This window comes from Stenella coeruleoalba (genome assembly GCF_951394435.1).
Source record: "Stenella coeruleoalba genome assembly, chromosome: 13".
Lineage (NCBI taxonomy): Eukaryota > Metazoa > Chordata > Mammalia > Artiodactyla > Delphinidae > Stenella > Stenella coeruleoalba.
The window spans coordinates 31,324,415-31,344,053 of NC_137159.1; the positions used below are offsets into that span (position 1 = coordinate 31,324,415).

The 19,639-nt window shown below is 35.4% G+C and overlaps 1 protein-coding gene across 1 annotated transcript in view; it reads right to left on the reverse strand.

The window, feature by feature from the left end:
• GMCL1 (germ cell-less 1, spermatogenesis associated) overlaps positions 1-19,639 on the reverse strand; it is a 48,513-nt gene that overhangs the window by 22,189 nt on the left and 6,685 nt on the right. The window contains exons 3-9 of the mRNA XM_079941523.1: positions 18,311-18,407; positions 17,116-17,213; positions 14,661-14,773; positions 13,632-13,697; positions 11,270-11,354; positions 9,430-9,520; positions 6,474-6,611 (exon numbers count right to left, since the gene is read on the reverse strand). Coding sequence (XP_079797649.1) covers positions 6,474-6,611; positions 9,430-9,520; positions 11,270-11,354; positions 13,632-13,697; positions 14,661-14,773; positions 17,116-17,213; positions 18,311-18,407 — 688 coding nt within the window. The remainder of the gene's footprint in view (positions 1-6,473; positions 6,612-9,429; positions 9,521-11,269; positions 11,355-13,631; positions 13,698-14,660; positions 14,774-17,115; positions 17,214-18,310; positions 18,408-19,639) is intronic.

Here is a 19,639-nt window from a genome sequence, read left to right on the forward strand (position 1 = left end):
ACGTATCTCCCAAAACGCAGATACGCTAGGCAGAGTTTCCCAGAATCCTTTTTGGCAGAGTTAGTGTTCAGTGGAAAGATTCTGAAAAAGTGCCTTCAAGAAACTTCCACTCAGTGAAAACAAATTTAAGCACTTTTAAACTTTATCAGACCAAAATACAAAACAAAAACTCAAAACGGGCACATCAAAGTGGCATTTGACAGTGCTATAAATCAGCAGCTGCAGATCTAATCGACAGCAGTTTTGAATGTAAACACAGTACTTTTCTAATAGAATAAATGAGATAAGTCAGAATGAATTTATTTAGATCATTTCTCTTGTCTTATGCAAAGGATATGGGGAAGGGGGTCTCCAAAAGTATACTATTTGAAAATCTAAATGTCTTAGATTTACAAAACTTTAAAACACAAACAGAAAGATAAGATACGCCCTAAATTTGCCTAGTTTTATTGTTTAAATCAAAGAAACAGTGTATATTCAGGTATATACACATACAAAAATCTACTCACAACCAGTAAAGCATATAGCAAAAAACAGCCTACAGGTTGAATGTTATATGAAACACGTTAAGTCAGAATTAGATCATGAAGGTGAAGGAAGTCTACATAATAAAAAATTCCTATCTGGATAAAAGAATATTTTGTACAGAGCATCTATAGGTATATTAGTATAAAATTATGGAGAAGTTCATCTCAAAGATCTTCATGTATAATAACCTAAAAATCTAGTTCCAAAAGATGACAAATTTACTCTACTGAGTACAGTATTTCTCAATAAAACTAATTACATGAATTTATATACATTTTCATTTTAAGCAACTTATTTTCATAAAATTCATACTGCTTTAACAATTATCATCTCTATTGAATTTACGAAAATATTAAGCATTGTTTCCCCATTATTCCCACAACAGTAATTCCTGATATAAAAAGTTACAAGAATACCTATTTTCTTGCCCACAATGCAAAGTAAGGGAATAAATCTATTGCATTACTTTGTTATCAAAAGCCAAAAAATTAAACATACTCAAAAGAATGGTGATTCAAAGTTAAGTTTGAATTCAAAGTTAAGTTTGCTTAAGTTTCTGCAACTGGATATGCAAACTTAAAGAGATTAAACATAGCGGACTTCTTCTAAGTAAGATGGAGCCAAAAGCAATATGGGCTTTAGAACAGGAAAGACTTGGGGTTGCATTTGAGCTCTGCTTCTCACTAGCTGTATGACAGGATAGTAATACTTCATCTATAAAATGGGAACTACCTTGATAATTTCAAAGATTACGTTACATGATAGGTGTTAAATGTATAATCTGGCATATTACCTGGGACACTGAAGAATCTACACATATTTGTTTACTTTTCCTCCTCCGCTTTAAGGTTCTTAGGTTAGGAGCTAGAACCTAAACTTATCTGATAGAGTAAATACTGTATTAGGCCGTATGTAAGTTAGTATGTTTCAGAAAATGATTTTAGTTCACACAAACTGAGTGCCTACTACCTGTCAAGCACTGTACTATGTACCTGAGAGAAAAAGATGAAAAACATACAGTCCAACCAGGACACAGATATATTCTGTACTACAGTAATCTAGCAAGAGATGACGATGTCTTAACAAGGAAGTGGTAGCAGGCAAAAAAAGGAGGTGAGTTTGAGAATTATCTAGGGAAAAAATCTATAGGACATAGTGAATGGATGTGGAGGAAGACAGTTTGAGGAGGACAGGATGACTTGCAGGATTCTGCCATTTTCTGTGAGGCTGGGTGTTTGTTTTTTTTTTGTTTTTTTTTCCCCCCGTACGCGGGCCTCTCACTGTTGTGGCCTCTGCCGTTGCGGAGCACAGGCTCCGGACGCGCAGGCTGAGCGGCCATGGCTCACGGGCCCAGCCGCTCCGCGGCATGTGGGATCTTCCCGGACCGGGGCATGAACCTGTGTCCCCTGTATCGGCAGGCGGACTCTCAACCACTGCGCCACCAGGGAAGCCCGCTGGGTGGGTTTTTAATGTTGATGACTGATAAGCGAACATGGGAAGAAAAAACCAGGGACTAGAGCTGGAGGGGAAAGATATAAGTACGTTTTGTTTTTTTAAAAAAATAATTTATGTATTTACTTATTTATTTATTATTTATTTTTGGCTGTGTTGGGTCTTTGTTGCTGCGAGCGGGCTTTCTCTAGTTGCAGCGAGCGGGGGCTACTCTTCGTTGCGGTGTGTGGGCTTCTCATTGCGGTGGCTTCTCTTGCTGCGAAGCAGGGGCTCTAGGCACGCAGGCTTCAGTAGTTGTGGCACATGGGCTCTAGAGCTTAGGCTCAGTAGTTGTGGTGCACAGGCTTAGTTGTTCCGCGGCATGCAGGGTTTTCCCGGACCAGGGCTCGATCCCGTGTCTCCTGCATTGGCAGGCGGCTTCTTAACCACTACGTTACCAGGCAGGCCCATAAGTACTGTTTTGAATAGATGAACTGAAGCAATTTACACATGGCTAGTAACAGTTGGATATTCAAGTATGAAACTCAGAGGAGAGGTCAGAACTAGAATCTTTCAGTGAGTCATATGAATGAAGGAAATCACTCTGGGACACTATATAGAATGAAAATATCAATGATGCGCTAAGGGCGCCCTCAGGAAGTTAAGAGGTGGGCAGAGTAAGAGAAGCTTACAAAAGAAAAAGAGAAGGAATGGTCAAAGAGACTGGAAAAGAATCAGGAGAGTACAGTATTTCTAAACTAAGGTAGTACTGTAAGAATTTCAAGAAAAAAACTAACAAACCATGATATAAAATGCTAGAGAAGTTAAAGTAAGACTAACATGAGGCCACTAGATTTTACAAACAGGACAAACCTAACTTTCGCTAGAAAGTTTCAGTGAAATAGCGGGGCCAAAGACAGACTGAAATGGGCTGAGGAATGACTGAAAGGTAAGGAGATAGAGACAGCAACTCTGAAGAAAGTGATTATAAGGACAAGAGCAGTTACCATGAAGCGGACTCAGGGTCAAGACCGGGGGCGGGGGGGGGGAGGGAGGGATTTGTTTTGTTTTTTAATAAGAGATTTGACCACACTTATAAGCTGAGGGAGAACAGGAGGGGGTTGAAGATACAGATTATTAAATGACAGTGCAAAGTTCCATAATAAACAGGAAGTGATAGGATTATGAACACAGTAGAAGGTTGGCTTGAACAGGGAGGGAGCACCTCAACCTCTGGGACAAGACAGGAAGGACAGGTGAAGAAACCCAGGAATCTAAACAAATTTTTGCCTGATAACCTTGCAAAATTTTATATAAAATTTATATAAAAATTTAAAGGAGAATTTATATAAAATAATAGAAGGAGAGTTCCCATACTCCATACTGACAGCAAGGTTATTGGAGAGGAAGCTTGAACAGAGTGGCAGAGGTTTGATATATAATTGCTGAAGCAAATGAAAATGAGGAATGACCAAGTAAAAGTAGTATATAAGGAGTCCCAAGGTCCAGGCTTAGCACTGAAATATGAGTTTGCAGTGGCACCAATACAAAAGTTACAGAATGCTCTGGAGCAGCACTCAGCACAGAGTAGAGGGTATAGAAACAAAGAAGGTTTAATGTAGTTTTAGAATTTTGTAAAGTAGAAGGACAAAGAGTTGAAAGCAACTGTGAAAGAGAGTGGTCCAGATGATCTAACATGAAATCCAGGCCTGAAAGGAAGAAAAGGCAGGAGGTTTGAAAGACTGGCAGAAAATGGGGGGCTTAAAACGGATTGGAGGGCTTCCCTGGTAGCGCAGTGGTTAAGAATCCGCCTGCCAACGCAGGGGACACGGCTTTGAGCCCTGGTCTGGGAAGATCCCACATGCAGCGGAGCAACTAAGCCCGTGCGCCACAACTGCTGAGCCTGCACTCTAGAGCCTGCGCAACACTACTGAAGACCACGCGCCTAGAGCCTGTGCTCTACAAGAGAAGCCACAGCAATGAGAAGCCCAAGCACTGCAACGAAGAGTATCCCCCACTTACAGCAACTAGAGAAAGCCCGCACACAGCAACAAAGACCCAACTCAGCCAAAAAAAAAAAAATAAATAAATTTATTTATTTTAAAAAAACGGATTGGAAAGCAAACAACAGTGTAAAAGGAATGAGGCTATGAACATGCTAGAAGGTTACAGCTTGCAAACTACTGGATTTCTCATGCTGAGAAATTCTGGGTTACAACAAGGTTCATAGGTGGCAAGTGCTTAACGATCAGCAAAGATAAATGTTACAGGAGTTGAGGTCAAATTACTAGGAGGCTAGGGTACTAAATGGAATGCTAATATGGACACATTATGTTACTGAACAGGTGTAGAGAGGCAGACAGAAATTAAGTGCCCAAGTCTTAAATGAATGTGGAAGAATGCCTAGGGATCAGAAGAGAAAGAATAGAGGGTGAGCTGGATCATATGCAACAATGATTTGGAAAGGGCACTGAGGGGGCTGGCCCATTACTATCTGGCCTCCTAACCCTTTATTAGCAGGGTGTCTTAAGAGACAGAATGTCCTCTACAGAGGGAAAATAGTCTCTTCTGGGAGAGCTAAATAAATGGAGAGAAGAGATGGAAGACATGAGAAGACATAAGAGAAAGGTTAGGGAGGAATGGCAACAAGAGAGGTCAGAGGTATCAAAGGGAAGGGAAGTATGACAATGAAAGCATGGAATGAAACACACATAATGATCTGACCTAAGGTAAATCTAATTCCATGATATAATGGAATTCAACTGTGCTTGACACAGTTAAATCCTAAAATACAATGCTTCTATACAAAATCCTGATTTAATTTGGAATTAAACATATTTCTATTAAAATTTTAATTTAAATTTAATTTTTTCTATTTTAATTTCTATTTGAATTTAATTCTGACCTAAAGATGATCAAAATGTATGCATTAAAATTCCCCAGATTACTGAATGCATGACTTTGAATAATGTTAACACGTGTTTGGCACTATTTCTGAAAAATGAGCAGTCAACTTTAGCTAAGTAATTGAAATTATTTTCATTTATTTCAAACCTAGGATACATTGCTATTGACAGCATTTACCAATGTACCTTAAAAATGTGAGCTATGTGGCCACTTTCTGCCCTCTCGCAAACAGCATGGGATATAATTTTAATTTATACTCTGCTTTTGAAATGATAACTTTTATTTGGATATATAGGAAAAACTATTTGTCCATTTATATTCTAAAAGGAAAAAATAATGCCCTTTATTGTAATTTTAGGTCAGGAAAAAAAATGGCTGAAATCTGGTCAGAAATTTAGGATACAAATTCTTTTTAATTTTGTAATAAATAAAATATTTCAGACTAGATAATACTTGTACCCATTTGCATTCCAAAAATACAAAGCTTATCCACTTGCGTCACAGAAACGCCTAAATTAAACTACTTTACAACAGACTTTATCTTTTAACCTCTTTCAAAATTCATTTCTAGAGAGCCTTAAAAGCAAGTATGATTAGAGTGGGAGTATGTAATAGGCCTTGGCATCTAATATTACACCATTGCTAGGGTCTGGTGTATACACAAACTAAAACTATTACAGAACTGCTATACTGTAAGGGAACATAAGCTTCAAGAGAAAGTGTGGCTTAAAAAACAAACAAACAACAAAAAACCCCCAGACCCACGACCCACACAAACGTAATACAAATGATTTATACAAAATTAACCAAAAAAACCACTGTCTATAAACCTGCCTAGAGTGATTTTATAAAAAATGCATTATTTTAAAACTACCAGAAATGTTAACTCTGGGTTTGTTTTCCATTCAATACTTTTGTAAATAAATTACAGATTTCAGTTAACAATTTAAATCTATAAACACACAGCTATATTAAAAACCGAGGTGTTAAAAAACTTACAACTTTCAGACAAATCTATACAAATTTACAAGTCAATCTTCAAACAAATTCTATTTTCTGTTTCTTAAATGCAAATATAGTACTAAACTTAATCCTACACAAGTACTAGATACTTAACTTAAAAAACTAAACCAGTTAATTGTTTCAAAATTTTAATTGGCAAAGATATTACATTTACTTTGACATAAAGTCTTAATTAGGATAAGAAAAAAAACAGAAAATAACAAATTTAAGGAGTATTAATAGAAAAAGCAGTTGACCTCTAAATAGTACTTCAAAAGTCTTTTTTATTTTATTTAATTAATTTATTTTTTTTTCAAAAGTCTAGTCCAAAATAGTGTGCTGGTTAAGCAAATTAAAGAACACACACATTATAGAATACTATATAGCCATTTAAATGTTCTGAAGAGTATTTAATGATATGGGAAAATACAATATATAATGTGAACACAGAAAATTATCTATATGGTATGATTCTGCTTTGGTATAAAAATGTATACCTTATTGGAATTAAGGATAATTTCTATTTTCCTCATTATTTTTTCTATGATATTACTATTATAATCAGAAAGATATTACTTAAAATCATAATTTCATCATGTTCTTACCTGAAGGTACTAGAGAGTCTTGTTCAATAATTCTCGCGGAGGCCAAATCACTGATAATATACTGTAACCTTAAATGTCTGAATACTGACATAAATGGTTTTCCTTGCTCAGTTTCAAGGAAGGTCATACCTTCAAAATCTGTAAAAGAAAACAAAAAAACAGATTAAATTAAATAGCCATTCTTTTCAAATCAATCTATTTATTCATACATGTTTTTATGGGCAGGGACACACACACATACACACATACACATACACACACACACACACACACACACACACACACATGTCTACTAGAATACAAATAAGCTAGTTTCAAAGTTTTCAAGGATTTTATAAACTTTGGGTGTGTGGATAAAAAACTTGGGGAGATTTAGAAAAAAGCCCCAGGAAATTAACTTTGGTCCTAATTAGACCCTTGGGCTGGGAACTCAATTGACACCTTTCTGGAATTTGGAGCTTACAGTGCAGCAAGGTGGGAGAAGAAGGTTTGAGAATGGTGGTTAGGGTTCAGGTATCTTTCCAGAATCCCACCACTTCAGTGGAACTCTAGAGCCCAGATGCCTCACTCAAGGGTCTTCACAAGATACACAGGACATGGAACATTTCTTGGGATCTTTCTAATTTATGCTTTAGTTACATGTGATGAACACTAGTTAATATATTAATTCTCTATTAAAATACAAAATAAGATACAAAGACATGGTAGCCATGGATTTGCAACACAAGGGTAGTATTTATTGTTAAAATAATTCAAGTTTATCAATTTTTTCTTATAGGGATAATTTAAGGTTATTTCTAAAAATACTCTCAGTTGCATTCTAATATGCTTTCATGAGTGGGAAGGAAAGATCTGGAGTTACTGCTATCAAGCAGAGACTTGTACATAATCCCTAGCCTGTTCTCTATTACAAGGTATACCCATGGCAGTATACTCAGCCTTGCTGCTATTAAGGATAGTAAATAAAAGAAGCAATCCCTACATATAATTGTGCAGAAAAATTTCTATTGTTCTGATGGTCCTGACCCATATATATCTGCAAAGTCAAATAATTAAGAAAACCTAAGAGAAATATACTAAAATATAGTGGGTGAGGGGACCATGAGTGATTTTTTTGGTCTTATTTCCTGAGTATTCATCACTTTTATAATTTAAAAACTGTATGAAATAAACCTATAAAGTCCTCACTGATAAACAACTTATAAAGTCCTCACTGAAAAACAAGGGCATCAGACATACATTTTGCCTTATGCAATAAATGTTTCCCTGAAAAGTTATCTTAAAATGTATACTTTTACACTACTGAGGCTGGGATGGAGAGCCTGGAGTGGGAAAACCAGAAGGGGACCACAGCTTCTTATTCTAGTTTCTGCACTTAGGCTACAGAATAATTTCTCTCTTGATGGACTGCTGCAGTTAATCCAACTGGAGCTCAAATGAGAATAAATTTATGTCAACATTTACCTAACATCTATTGTTTCCATTGAGTCCCTTTGCTCCCCACACCCACAAATATTTATTTATTTATTTTGGCTTTGCTGGGTCTTAGTTGCGGCATGTGGGATCTTCACTGTGGCATGCATGCGGGATCTAGTTCCCCGACCAGGGATCTAACCCAGGCCCCCCCTGCACTGGGAGCATGGAGTCTTACCCACTACACCACCAGGGAAGACCCCCTTTGCCTTTTTAGCTTCTCCACGGTCCGTATCTTTTTCAGCTTTCATCTCTGTTTTTTAAGTTAAATTTTCTCCTCTACTTTTTTCCTTTATAATTTCTCAAATTCCTCTTTAAATGCCATAATGTAGCTCTAAAGTGTAATTTAAGATAGAAGTTTAGCATTTTGTTCTTCAAGCAAATCAAGTTAGATTTTATTGATATGGTCATTTACACATTTTTGGTTCATGAGCTTGAAGGAAAAATAATTAGCTAGTAAATCTCACTACATAAAATAATTCCCAAAATTTGTTTAAACAAGACAAAAAGAGCACTAAATTTTAATATAAGAACCTCTATTCATCAAAAGACACCTTCAGAAAAGTAAAAAAAACACTACAAACTGAAAGATAAATGCAACACACACTTATGACAAAGAATCAAGAATATATAAAGAATGCCGACAAATCAGTAAGAAAATACAATATTAAAATAGGAAAAAAACCTGAACAGACATTTCACAGAAGAAGAAACATATGGCCAATAAACACACAAACAGGTGTTCAGTCTCCTTAGTTTTCAAGGAAATGAAAATCAATACCACAATATGAAATAGTTCAATAACAAAAAAACAGGATGATATATTGTCCAGTGGTGTGCTGGATCTGGCTTGTGCTGGCTCACAGGAGCCGATGGTATGCATTTCTTCCCAACTCCACATTCAGCGGTGTCACGTTAGTAGCCTGAAATTAGCCATGCTGGGAGAATTTGTATCATGAAAATATAAAAAAATGCTACAAATAAGTGATTATTTTTTCAGAGAGGCAGCTTACCAGCACATCACTATGTAACGCATTCATGTAAAGACGTGCAAAATGCCATAACATTAAACATTTTTTAAAAGCAAAGTCAGAGGGACACAATAGGAAAGAAGCCCATGAGCAGACTGAAGTTACTAATGTTCTAGTACTTGAAGATTAGTTCACTGAGGTTCAATACATTATTTAAAAAAATGAAAAAGGTGGCCATGCATGGACCAAAAATGACAGTAAACTGTGAAAATCATGAGCTAAGGATTACGATTTTTATCCACTTCTTTGCATCTGAGGGCCATTAAAATTTTGTTTTTTCTACGTCTGTTTTATCCAGTCTCAATTTTCTCAGTGTAAATGCAGAGTTGAATTAGATCATTGCTAAGGTCCTCTCCAGCTCTAAAATCCCCTAGGTTTATCAGGGCCTGATTTTAATTAAATTTCAATTTAAAACAAAAAAGACAAGTTCTCAATAAAAATTTCAGGCATACCTTTTCTCCTGTTAGAAAACCAGACATCTGTTTCAGTCAAAAGCTGTTTTAAAGATCCATTCCAAGAAGGCACAAGTTGAAGGAACATCCACTAGGTTAAAAAAATAAATTAAAAAAATTACAAGACTTCATTTAGTTTATGATTTTACATTTTCAAACTGCTTCCTTAAAACATAATATCGAAAAAATTTAATTTCCATTTTACAAGCAATTGAAAGAAGTAGAACTATCACAGGGTATGCTCAGAATTCTTAAATTCATCATGGCATTAATCATGGTCCAAAGATAAAAACTAGATGAGTATATGATAAGGAATAAGCTAATCTCTGAAAAGTACTTATGGTCTCAAACACACTGTAATTATAGTATTAAAAAGGTAAATGTTCTATGTGTGTGTGTGTGTATATATATATATAATATACACACACTATTATGTATATTATATATAATATACTATATATATAAAATATACTAATTTATTCTACTCACCAATTAATTCAGTTTCACTACATACTATGTGAGATTATAAAAGAAAGAAATTAAATATGGGAAAAAGGAGTTTCTTATTGTCTTAATTGCTGTTGAGACAGTATGCAGAGTAATGAAGAGCATTACTGTTTTTTAAATCCTAGCCCTGTCATTTAATAGCTAGGGAAATTACATCATTATGTAATCTGGGCCTTAATTTCTTCATTTGTAAGATGAGCATGATAATATGTCAATGTCACAGGACATTAAAAGAATTAATATGTGTAACATACTTAGAGCAGTGCCTGGCACATAGTAAGCATTCATCAATAATTACGGGAAAGAATGAATACTACCAGTGGCTCAGAGATAGAAATGGACTCTGGTTAACACAGTTACTAAACTTCCCTGAGGAAAAATAGTAATAGAGTCTCATCTCTATCATAAGACAAACAATCTCAATGATATAACCTAGAAGGTAACTATTCCCAGATTTCATGACCACGTTAGTATAGACTCAACTACACTGTGAGTGTAGACTCAACTACATTTTTTTTTTTTTGGCGGTACGCGGGCCTCTCACTGCTGTGGCCTCTCCTGCTGAGGAACACAGGCTCCAGACGCGCAGGCTCAGCATCCATGGCTCACAGGCCCAGCCACTCTGCGGCATGTGGGATCTTCCACATGCGCCACCAGGGAAGCCACTCAACTACATTTTTGTCCCATGTTAGCTAGGGACAAAGGCTAAAGGCAAAATTATGCAGTGGGAAAAGCAATGGACTGGAATTCACAGGCCTGGGCTCTGCCTCGAGCCTGCCACTTAATAATTGTAAGAGTTCTAAGTTTTACCATCTACAGATCAAGAATAATAGCCAATTTGTCTCTTCAGAGACGTTGTGAAAACAAAATTATATTAAAAATGTTGAAACCTTTCAAAAGGATGAACTGAAATATATGCCTGAAGTACAAAAGACCTTTAAAAGAATTTCAACATTCTCTAGAAAAACATGTGAAAACTTCATCATAAAGTTATTAATTCAACTAAAGCTCAATTTTGCAAACATTTCTGAAAAACATATAAAACATTTAACATTTCTGATTATGTAAATAACAACATGTTAACTGTTGAAAAAAATCTGGGAAAAAACAGAAATGTATTCTTAGGAGAGGAAAGTATAAAGAATACCACTGAAATCAATCATGATATCAACTCCCTAAACACAAAGACTTCTTAACATTTTGGCATATTTCCTTTTACTTTTCTCACATTTATAACCATTCCCTTACCACTGGACACTAGCTGTTTCCAGCTTTTCAATATTATAAGCAATGCAGTGGGGATATCTTTACACACATCATATTATGGCAATACCTTTTTAAGGGCTGTGTATACATCCATCTCCACTTGCATCACAAATAAGTTAGATGAACCAATGAGTTGTTTCATGACATTTATACTAGAAAAGATAAAATAGAAGTAGTGAGCCTCTCTTCATGCACAAGCTAAAAGACCCTGGTGGAACTGAAAACTTTAAGTCTTTTTTATCAAAAGAGACTGTGGAATTAAAAATTACATCAGTCTTTTTGCCCAAGACAAAGAATCTATCCGAACATAAGGATACTTTTAATTCAGACAGTATGCTGTGAAAGGTCTTTTCTTGCACTGACAAGGAAAAAAGAGCTTTGCTGTGCTAATTTATCAAGTTAAAGCAAGGTCCCAGTAAGATAAGTTTTAGTATGCTCTGATAAAGTGGCAGCCTTCCTCTTTTTTCTTTCCCCCTCATTCAATTTAAAAAAAAAAAAAAAGACACTTGTCAAAATTCACTGAAAGAGATGTATCTTCAAATCTATCTTTCACCTCTAGGCTTAAGAGAATTGCTTAGTCATAAAACATGTTTTTATTACTGTTAAGGAGATTAAAATCAAGAAATATGTGTTAGTTTAAATTTAGAATGGAAATAATATCACTAGCTGTTTTCTTTTCTTTTTTCCTTTTTCTTTCCTTCCTTTAAGCCACAAAAAGCCAGAAGAGCATCTGGGGCTTTAAGATGACCACTATGATTTATCTTCCTTTTGAAAAAACTCAACGAGAAATTATAAAAGAGAAAAAGTGTTTCGAATGACTTTAAAAAAAAAATAAATTTATTTATTTATTTATTTTTGGCTGCTTTGGGTCTTTGTTGCTGTGCGTGGGCTTTCTCTAGTTGCAGCGCATGGGCTTCTCATTGTGGTGGCTTCTCTTGTTGCAGAGCACGGGCTCCAGGCACGCAGGCTTCAGTAGTTGTGGCACATGGGCCCAGTAGTTGTGGCTCGTGGGCTCCAGAGCGCAGGCTCAGTAGTTGTGGCACACAGGCCTAGCCACTCTGCGGCATGTGGGATCTTCCCGGACCAGGGCTCGAACCCGCGTCCCCTGCATTGGCAGGCGGTCTCCCAACCACTGCAGCACCAGGGAAGTCCCCTAATGACTTTTAAACCAAACATACTGCAGAGCTTTGTTTATGCCTTGATATCATTAGGTGATGATTTTTTTTTTTTTCTTGCGGTACGCGGGCCTCTCACTGTTGTGGCCTCTCCCGTTGCAGAGCACAGGCTCCGGACGCGCAGGCTCAGCGGCCATGGCTCACGGGCCCAGCCGCTCCGCGGCATGTGGGATCTTCCCAGACCGGGGCACGAACCCGTGTCCCCTGCATCGGCAGGCGGACTCTCAACCACTGCGCCACCAGGGAAGCCCAGGTGATGATTTTTTTGGTAGAATAATGCTTCTCAAACTTTTCTACCAAAGTACCTCTTAAGGGCAGAGGAAAGGAAAGGACCCAGGAATCCAGGAGTAGGCTAGCCATAAGAATAACATTTCTATTAATTTTTGTATTTCATTTTGTAAATCCAAAGAAACTTAATTCTCTCTATTCCACAATGTACTTAAACATAAAAGTGTTTACTTCTCTCCTACTCCTCCCCACACCTCCCCCCAAAAATCATTAAAATTGACATCCCAGTAAGCTATGCAATGTTAAGGCTTTGGTTTTGCATATTTCCATCAGAATGCCACACATTCCTAGGGACATTTGTACCCTTGTCTCAGAAGCACCACTGTCAAGGAACTGCAAGCCTGAAAGTGACTGCATAGTCTACTGGCCTTTAAAAGTTCATTCCCACTCTGAATTTCTCAGACCCAGGGCAGATAAGTCATCTCCATTATTACAAATAAGCTCCTAGAGGGCAGAGACCATGACATAATCACCTCTGCCTCCTTCACAGCCCTTAACATAGTACCTTTACACACAGTAGACATTCAGAAATTATTTGTTGAAAGAAGGAATAATAAGCAAACTTAATTCAAAAGACCAACTTAATTGTGAATTTAATTTCACTAAGCTTAGCAAAAAGTTTAAAGCAATTTCCTCAAATGTAATTTCTCAATGGGAAAAGATGGTTTTTAAAATAAACTTTTAGATTCTCTAAGAGCCCAGCAAAAGTGAGGTAACCCTTTTTCTATAGTTTTATAGCAGCAATGAATTTTTACATTAAAATTGGTTAAAGGAGTATTCATAATACACATTGTATCATTTACAACAAAGAAAAGAAATTTGTGTAGCATTTTTTCAATTCATGATGTAGTCAAGATACCTTTCATTAAATTGTTCACTTTTTCATAAGCAATATATTTTTCCTTTATACAAAAATGTCTTGCATACTTTAACAAATGATAATAAAGTTATTTAAAATTCAAGTACCTGAGTTCTTTAAAAAGTTCAACATTCTGGTGAGTCATCAGATTGTTTAGAAGCCATTCAAGGCACCTGAAATTAAACATGGAATTATTACATTATATATCATGTATCTATGATTTATTAAGTAGTACATACAGTTAAAATTAAAAAAGAATATTAATCTTTCTAGGACATGCGCAAATTTTTAAATTTAACAATTGGAAAGTTAGTATTGTTTTTGTCAGCAGTTAGTAAGGGAATATTCCCTTTATATTAAAAAGAGCATTTCTAATTAAGAAAACCTCATTTTCAAGTTTGTGTTAAATGGTTTATGAAGGGGTTTACATACTTCTATTACCTTCTTTATAATTTGAAAATGGGTACTGCAATTCTCAAGAATTAAAAACATTGCCAGTAGTTGCACTGATATACAGTCAGCCCTCGGTATCCGCGGGTTCTGTATCCATGGATTCAACCAACCGAGAATTGGAAATATTGGAGAAAAAAAAAATAATTCCAGAATGTTCCAAAAAGCAAAACTTAAATATGCCGCAAGCCAGCAACTATCTACAAAGCATTTACGTTGTATTTGTAACTATTTACATAGCATTCACATTGTATTAGGTATTTATAAGTAATCCAGAGATGATTTAAAGTATACAGGAGGATGGTTATTTGCAAATACTACACCATTAAATAAGGGACTTGAGCATCCGCAGATTTTGGTATCCACCCAGGTCCTGGAACCAATCCCCTGCGGATAGTGAGGGACGACTGTAATGACTATTATGCCTACTGCTTAAAAAAATTTAATAGAGATGTGCTGTAAAGAGTGGCCATAGTTTTAATAAGCATGTATAACCCACCCACAATCACAAAGACCACACTTTTGAGGAATTTACTAAATAGTCCAAATGTAAAAACAGACCTTTTATAACAAATTCTATCCTCCCTTTTTTTTCTTTCTTTTTATAGCTATACATTCTCTTAAGAAACCAAAGCAGCCAAATTCCCTAAAGCAGGATAAAAGGAAAAACAAGAACGGTAACTCACTTTTTCTTTACAGAATCCAGTCCATAGGTCCCTGCTGATGTGTAATAGCCACATACGGTTTTCACATTAACTGTTTCCTTCATTGTCTCACCACACTGCTGTATTAAACCATCCTGTAAATATAAATAAGCACTGGAAAGGCCCATTTCACATGGGAAAAATAAGCTCTGAATATGTGCTTTTACATATTAAAAAGTAAAAAAAAAAAAGGAAGAAAGAAAGAAAACTCATAAGTGCAGCAAACCTAAGTCTTTTTATAAGTCCAGTAAAAATACCTAAAAAAATCCAGCAAGTATTAAACTAAATACTTGGAAGTGAAAATGGAAGGGAGGAAGTAAAAGCAGTAAGACAGAGGTGAATATTGCTATTCTCTCTTTTCTGTCCTTCCCCTCTCTGGGATCTTTGCAAATTTAAGCAGCATTCTGTCTGTTTTGCCTGTTCTTTTAAAACTAAGACCTCTTTATATAGTCAGATGACCAGGTGATGGGCTAGGTAAGTAAACAATATGAATCATCAGAAAGTTTTTATTAGTTTAAAACACCTATCAATACCTAAGAAATACACCTAAAACAAATAATTATTGTTTAAAACTTACAATGAATTTTTAATCTAAAATGTTTATATGGAAGATTTCAAATAGCTAACTTTATTTAATATATGGAAAGGACCCCGTCATTTTTTACTCAAATTTCTGGATATATTCATCATGCAAGTGTATTATTGTTAAGTAGTTAAATCATAAAGATAATGCAGAAAGTGAGTTAAGAACGAAACCAAAAAAGGATTAAAAGTTAAAAAATAAAGTATAATTATTGGAAATAAGTATTGAAAGGATCAAAACATTTATAAAAAAACAAATTACCTCAGCCAAGGATATTTAGCAAGCTATTAACTAATACTTAAAATAAATCAGTTTACAAAAGTCACATAAAAAGAAACAACTTTTTAAAATGATCAAAATAAAATGTTGACTCCACTGTGATTTTACACTTACCTGGAAGCCATTCTAGACTCCTTCCCTTTCCTTTTAATATCTCACCTGTCACCAAGTCCAGTGGATTATCCCTGCTTAACCTCTCCAGTAACCAGTTTTCCTCTCCATGCTTTGTGCTACTACCCTCATTTAGACCCTCCCGTGGATTACTGCAATAGGTTTTTTTTCATTTTCTTCATATTTAATGGAATGTACAGTAATTTTAATATATCTAGTATAATTCTCCTAGATGTGGCAACAAATTTTTAATGTTAATATACCTTGAGTTTTTTTCTCATCATTATTTTTCTAATTTATTTATTTATTTTATAATTTTTATTGGAGTATAGTTGATTTACAATGTTGTGTTAGTTTCAAGTGTACATCAAAGTGAATCAGCTGTTGGTGGGAGTGTAATAGGTTTTATACTCATCTTTCCTTCAGTTCATCCTTCACACTGTTCCCAAAGCATTCTGAAATATAACTTTGTCTTTCCCCTGATTAAAACTTTCCAAAAGTACTTATATGTAAAGTCTCAACTTCTTAAAAGGTATTGATTGAGGGGCTTTCGTGATCTGGTCTCTGCCTCCCTCTCTCGAACCCTTCTTATATTCTGTGCTAGATCTATGTTCCACTCAGATTCTCTAATCCTCCGTTGTTTCATATTTCTAGGTCTTAGTTTTCTGTCTGAAATGTTCTTTCTTCCCCTCTCTTCTTACTTCACAAGATAAATACATTTTCAGTTTTTAAGGCTCAACCTCAAACACACCTTCTTTCTTTGACACCAACAGGTTAAACCAACCACTTTGTGCATCCACTAAATCCTACAGAAAGTTTACCATCACATCTATAATATTGGACAGCTCTTACTTTACCTTTGAGTCTGTATATCAACCCTCCCTCCCCCACTCTACACACTCATTATATTGTGAGCTTCTTAAAGGTGGGGATTATATCTTTATTTACCTTTGTATCTCTATGCCTAGCTTGACACACTGCTCAATACACTTCCGATGAATGAACAAATCTGTCATTCTACCAATAGATTATATACATTTAGGTGGTTTACACACAATTATTTCATAATTAAGAAAACATTTACATAGTAAGCACTCAATGTTTCCCAAACCCATGAACTATATGAATTAGTAATAAGCCACCTGCTTAAAACAGTCAAGATAAGTTATTAACGAATAGAAATCTGTAAATGGATTTAAGACAAGTACCTTCCTTCCACATTATAGTCATTCTAAGATATCCACACAGAAATAGCTTGCATTCATTTTACATAGGCATCAAGACCATCTCATTTGTAATAAACTGCTTTTCATTAAACATTTTAAATGACTTATCATGAATGGAATATTTATACATTTCATTTAAAAGTTATAAAAAAGCTAAGTTTTATTATGGTTTTTGGAACAGATACCTTGAAACAAAAATACAAGTGTGATCCTTTTTTTCAGTACTATGCATACTTACCAACTGCAGCATACTAGCTGCTGCCAAAATGGCAATAACTCGACTGGGCTTTATTAAGACATCATCTCGATACAATGACCCAAATGCCACCTGCAGTGCTTAAAGCAAAAGTACACAGGTAGAATGAAATAACAGTTATAGCTGTAAGAGTATTACAAAAATAACAATGACAGTCTTCATACACTAAGACATATGTCTAAATCTAGTAGGTACAGAAAAGGATAAGATTAGTATCATTAATTTAACTATTAGTAATGGTTATGGATTGATGGTGCTAATTTAATAACAATGTTATACATTTCCATCTGTTCTACCAAATCATGCTGGATTTTTCTACATCTAATCTTGACATTAGTTAGTGGTCAGAATTAAGACACCCTTGGAAAAAGTTTTATAAAGATATCCCTGAGTAAACCAATCATTAAGTACAACTACACAGACCCAATGATAATCTTAACCCTGGTGCTTTCAGTGCTTTACCACTGGGGAGTGTGGAAAAGCTCCTGGTCCTATGCATGCCACACTCTCACCCAGCTGCCACAGCTATTTAAGTCTGTCACCCTTTTTTCTACTGCCATTCTCATGCATGTCCTACATGGTTTGCTTTATAAATGTTCCTTTCTGTTTGCCTATGCGGTGAGTGCTGGGTACTTCCACTTCAGTTATCAAAGACAGGAGCAGGAGCACTAGGACAGGAGTTAGGAGACCTACGGTCTGATGTAGGCTCACTAAACCGCTCTGAGACCTAAAGTAAGTCTCTTAAATCCTCTGGACCTCAGCTTCCTCATCTAAGGTCCTTACAGCTCTAAAACAATACTGACTACATGATTCATATACTTATTCCCAGAAAAGGTCTTCATATATAGGGAATAATCAATGAATAATGTTTATTGGCTTATTGTTTATTGGTCATACTTCTCCTTCCTTCACTCTACATCCTCTATATCCCAGGCAGATATATTTACAAACATGAAGTAAACAGATTGATAAGGCTGACATGACTAAATAGATTAAAGATACTAGAACAGAACTGATAAACTCTGGAGTAAATTAATATAAAGTTGTCACCTTAGGGTGTTAAATGGAGCTTTTCTCTAGCCAACAAAGTTAGAAGAAAATATTTATTTTCTGTGAAAAGAATACAAAGTTTATGTTTTTATGATTTTTGCATAATAGTAATCATGGTGGCGGTTACCTTCTATATCAATATTCTGGTCTGGAATCTCCAGTTCAATAATATTCATGCTGGACTCCTTCCATGAACCACTGAACATACTAGAAAAGTAGCCAGACTTAAAAACAAAAACAAAAACAAAAAACACACTTATGCAGTACTTTCTGTGTCTTCCAAATTATTTTCCCATTTCTAACTCTAAGCAACTATTCTATCAAAACTAACGCATCATATTATTTCAAGAGAAAACAAACTGCCAGATAGGAGAAAAGAAATTAAGATAAGGACACTCATTAGGCTTATCAAAATACTTGAATTATTGAAAACCAAACCAAATTCTCGTATTACTATCTGAACTGACTTCCTATGTTACTATTTGAACCAACTAAGCTTTTTACTTAGTTGAACAATTTCTGAGTATATTACATGAATATGTTTTCCTTTTCAATAGCATTCTAAATTCAAGCTTAGAAATTATATCATATATTTAAGTATCTCTCATAAACATATAACAACACACAACGTGGATACAAAATAATGTACTGAGGAAGAGAGAAGAGAAAACTAAAAGCTGTTGAGTCCTTACTCTATCTCAGTGGCTATAAAGGGTCCAGACCAGTCCCAAGTCAACACTAATAGGATGATCCCCAAGGAATTAGGGGAAATCCAAAGTTTAGTTTTATCTTATAAAAAAAATTCCAGAATGAATCTGAATTATTGGAAAGACACCAGAATGGATGAAGTCTTTAGTTACCTTCTAGGTAGCACCTCCCATAACTAGAATTACTTTGGAACGGATCAAATACTAACTACTAATTTTTTAAAATTTACTGAGTATGTAGTTTAAGGCACTGTGAATATAGCAGAAAACAAAACAGACGTTTCTGTTCTCAGGGGACTTATAATTTAGCATGTGTCTTGCACTATGATCAATCCAGTTTCTCTTGAGAGGGAAAGCCTTAACAGAGGCATTTTCACCCTTGAATTCACAAAAGTGCTTTCAGAGATCAAAAAGAAAGATATGGACCATGTCCTCAAGTTAAGACCAGTATTCTGATATAGTCTCTGGGGTATATAATGCAAGCCAAAGTAAACTTGTTCAAAAAAATTAAATAAAAAACATGATTAAAGTGTAAGAGAAAAAATTCCTTTCAAATGCTTCTACTGAAAAATCTTATACTATACCGTCTTACCAGTAATTACTGTCATATTGTGAAGAGGAGAGGGAAAATATAAGCTCCATAGGATAAAAAGTGAATTGCTCACTGTTCTATTCCCACTGCCTAGACCAATGACTTGAAAACAGATTTGATGAAGGAATAAATGATTAAAATATTTGAGCCATTAGAA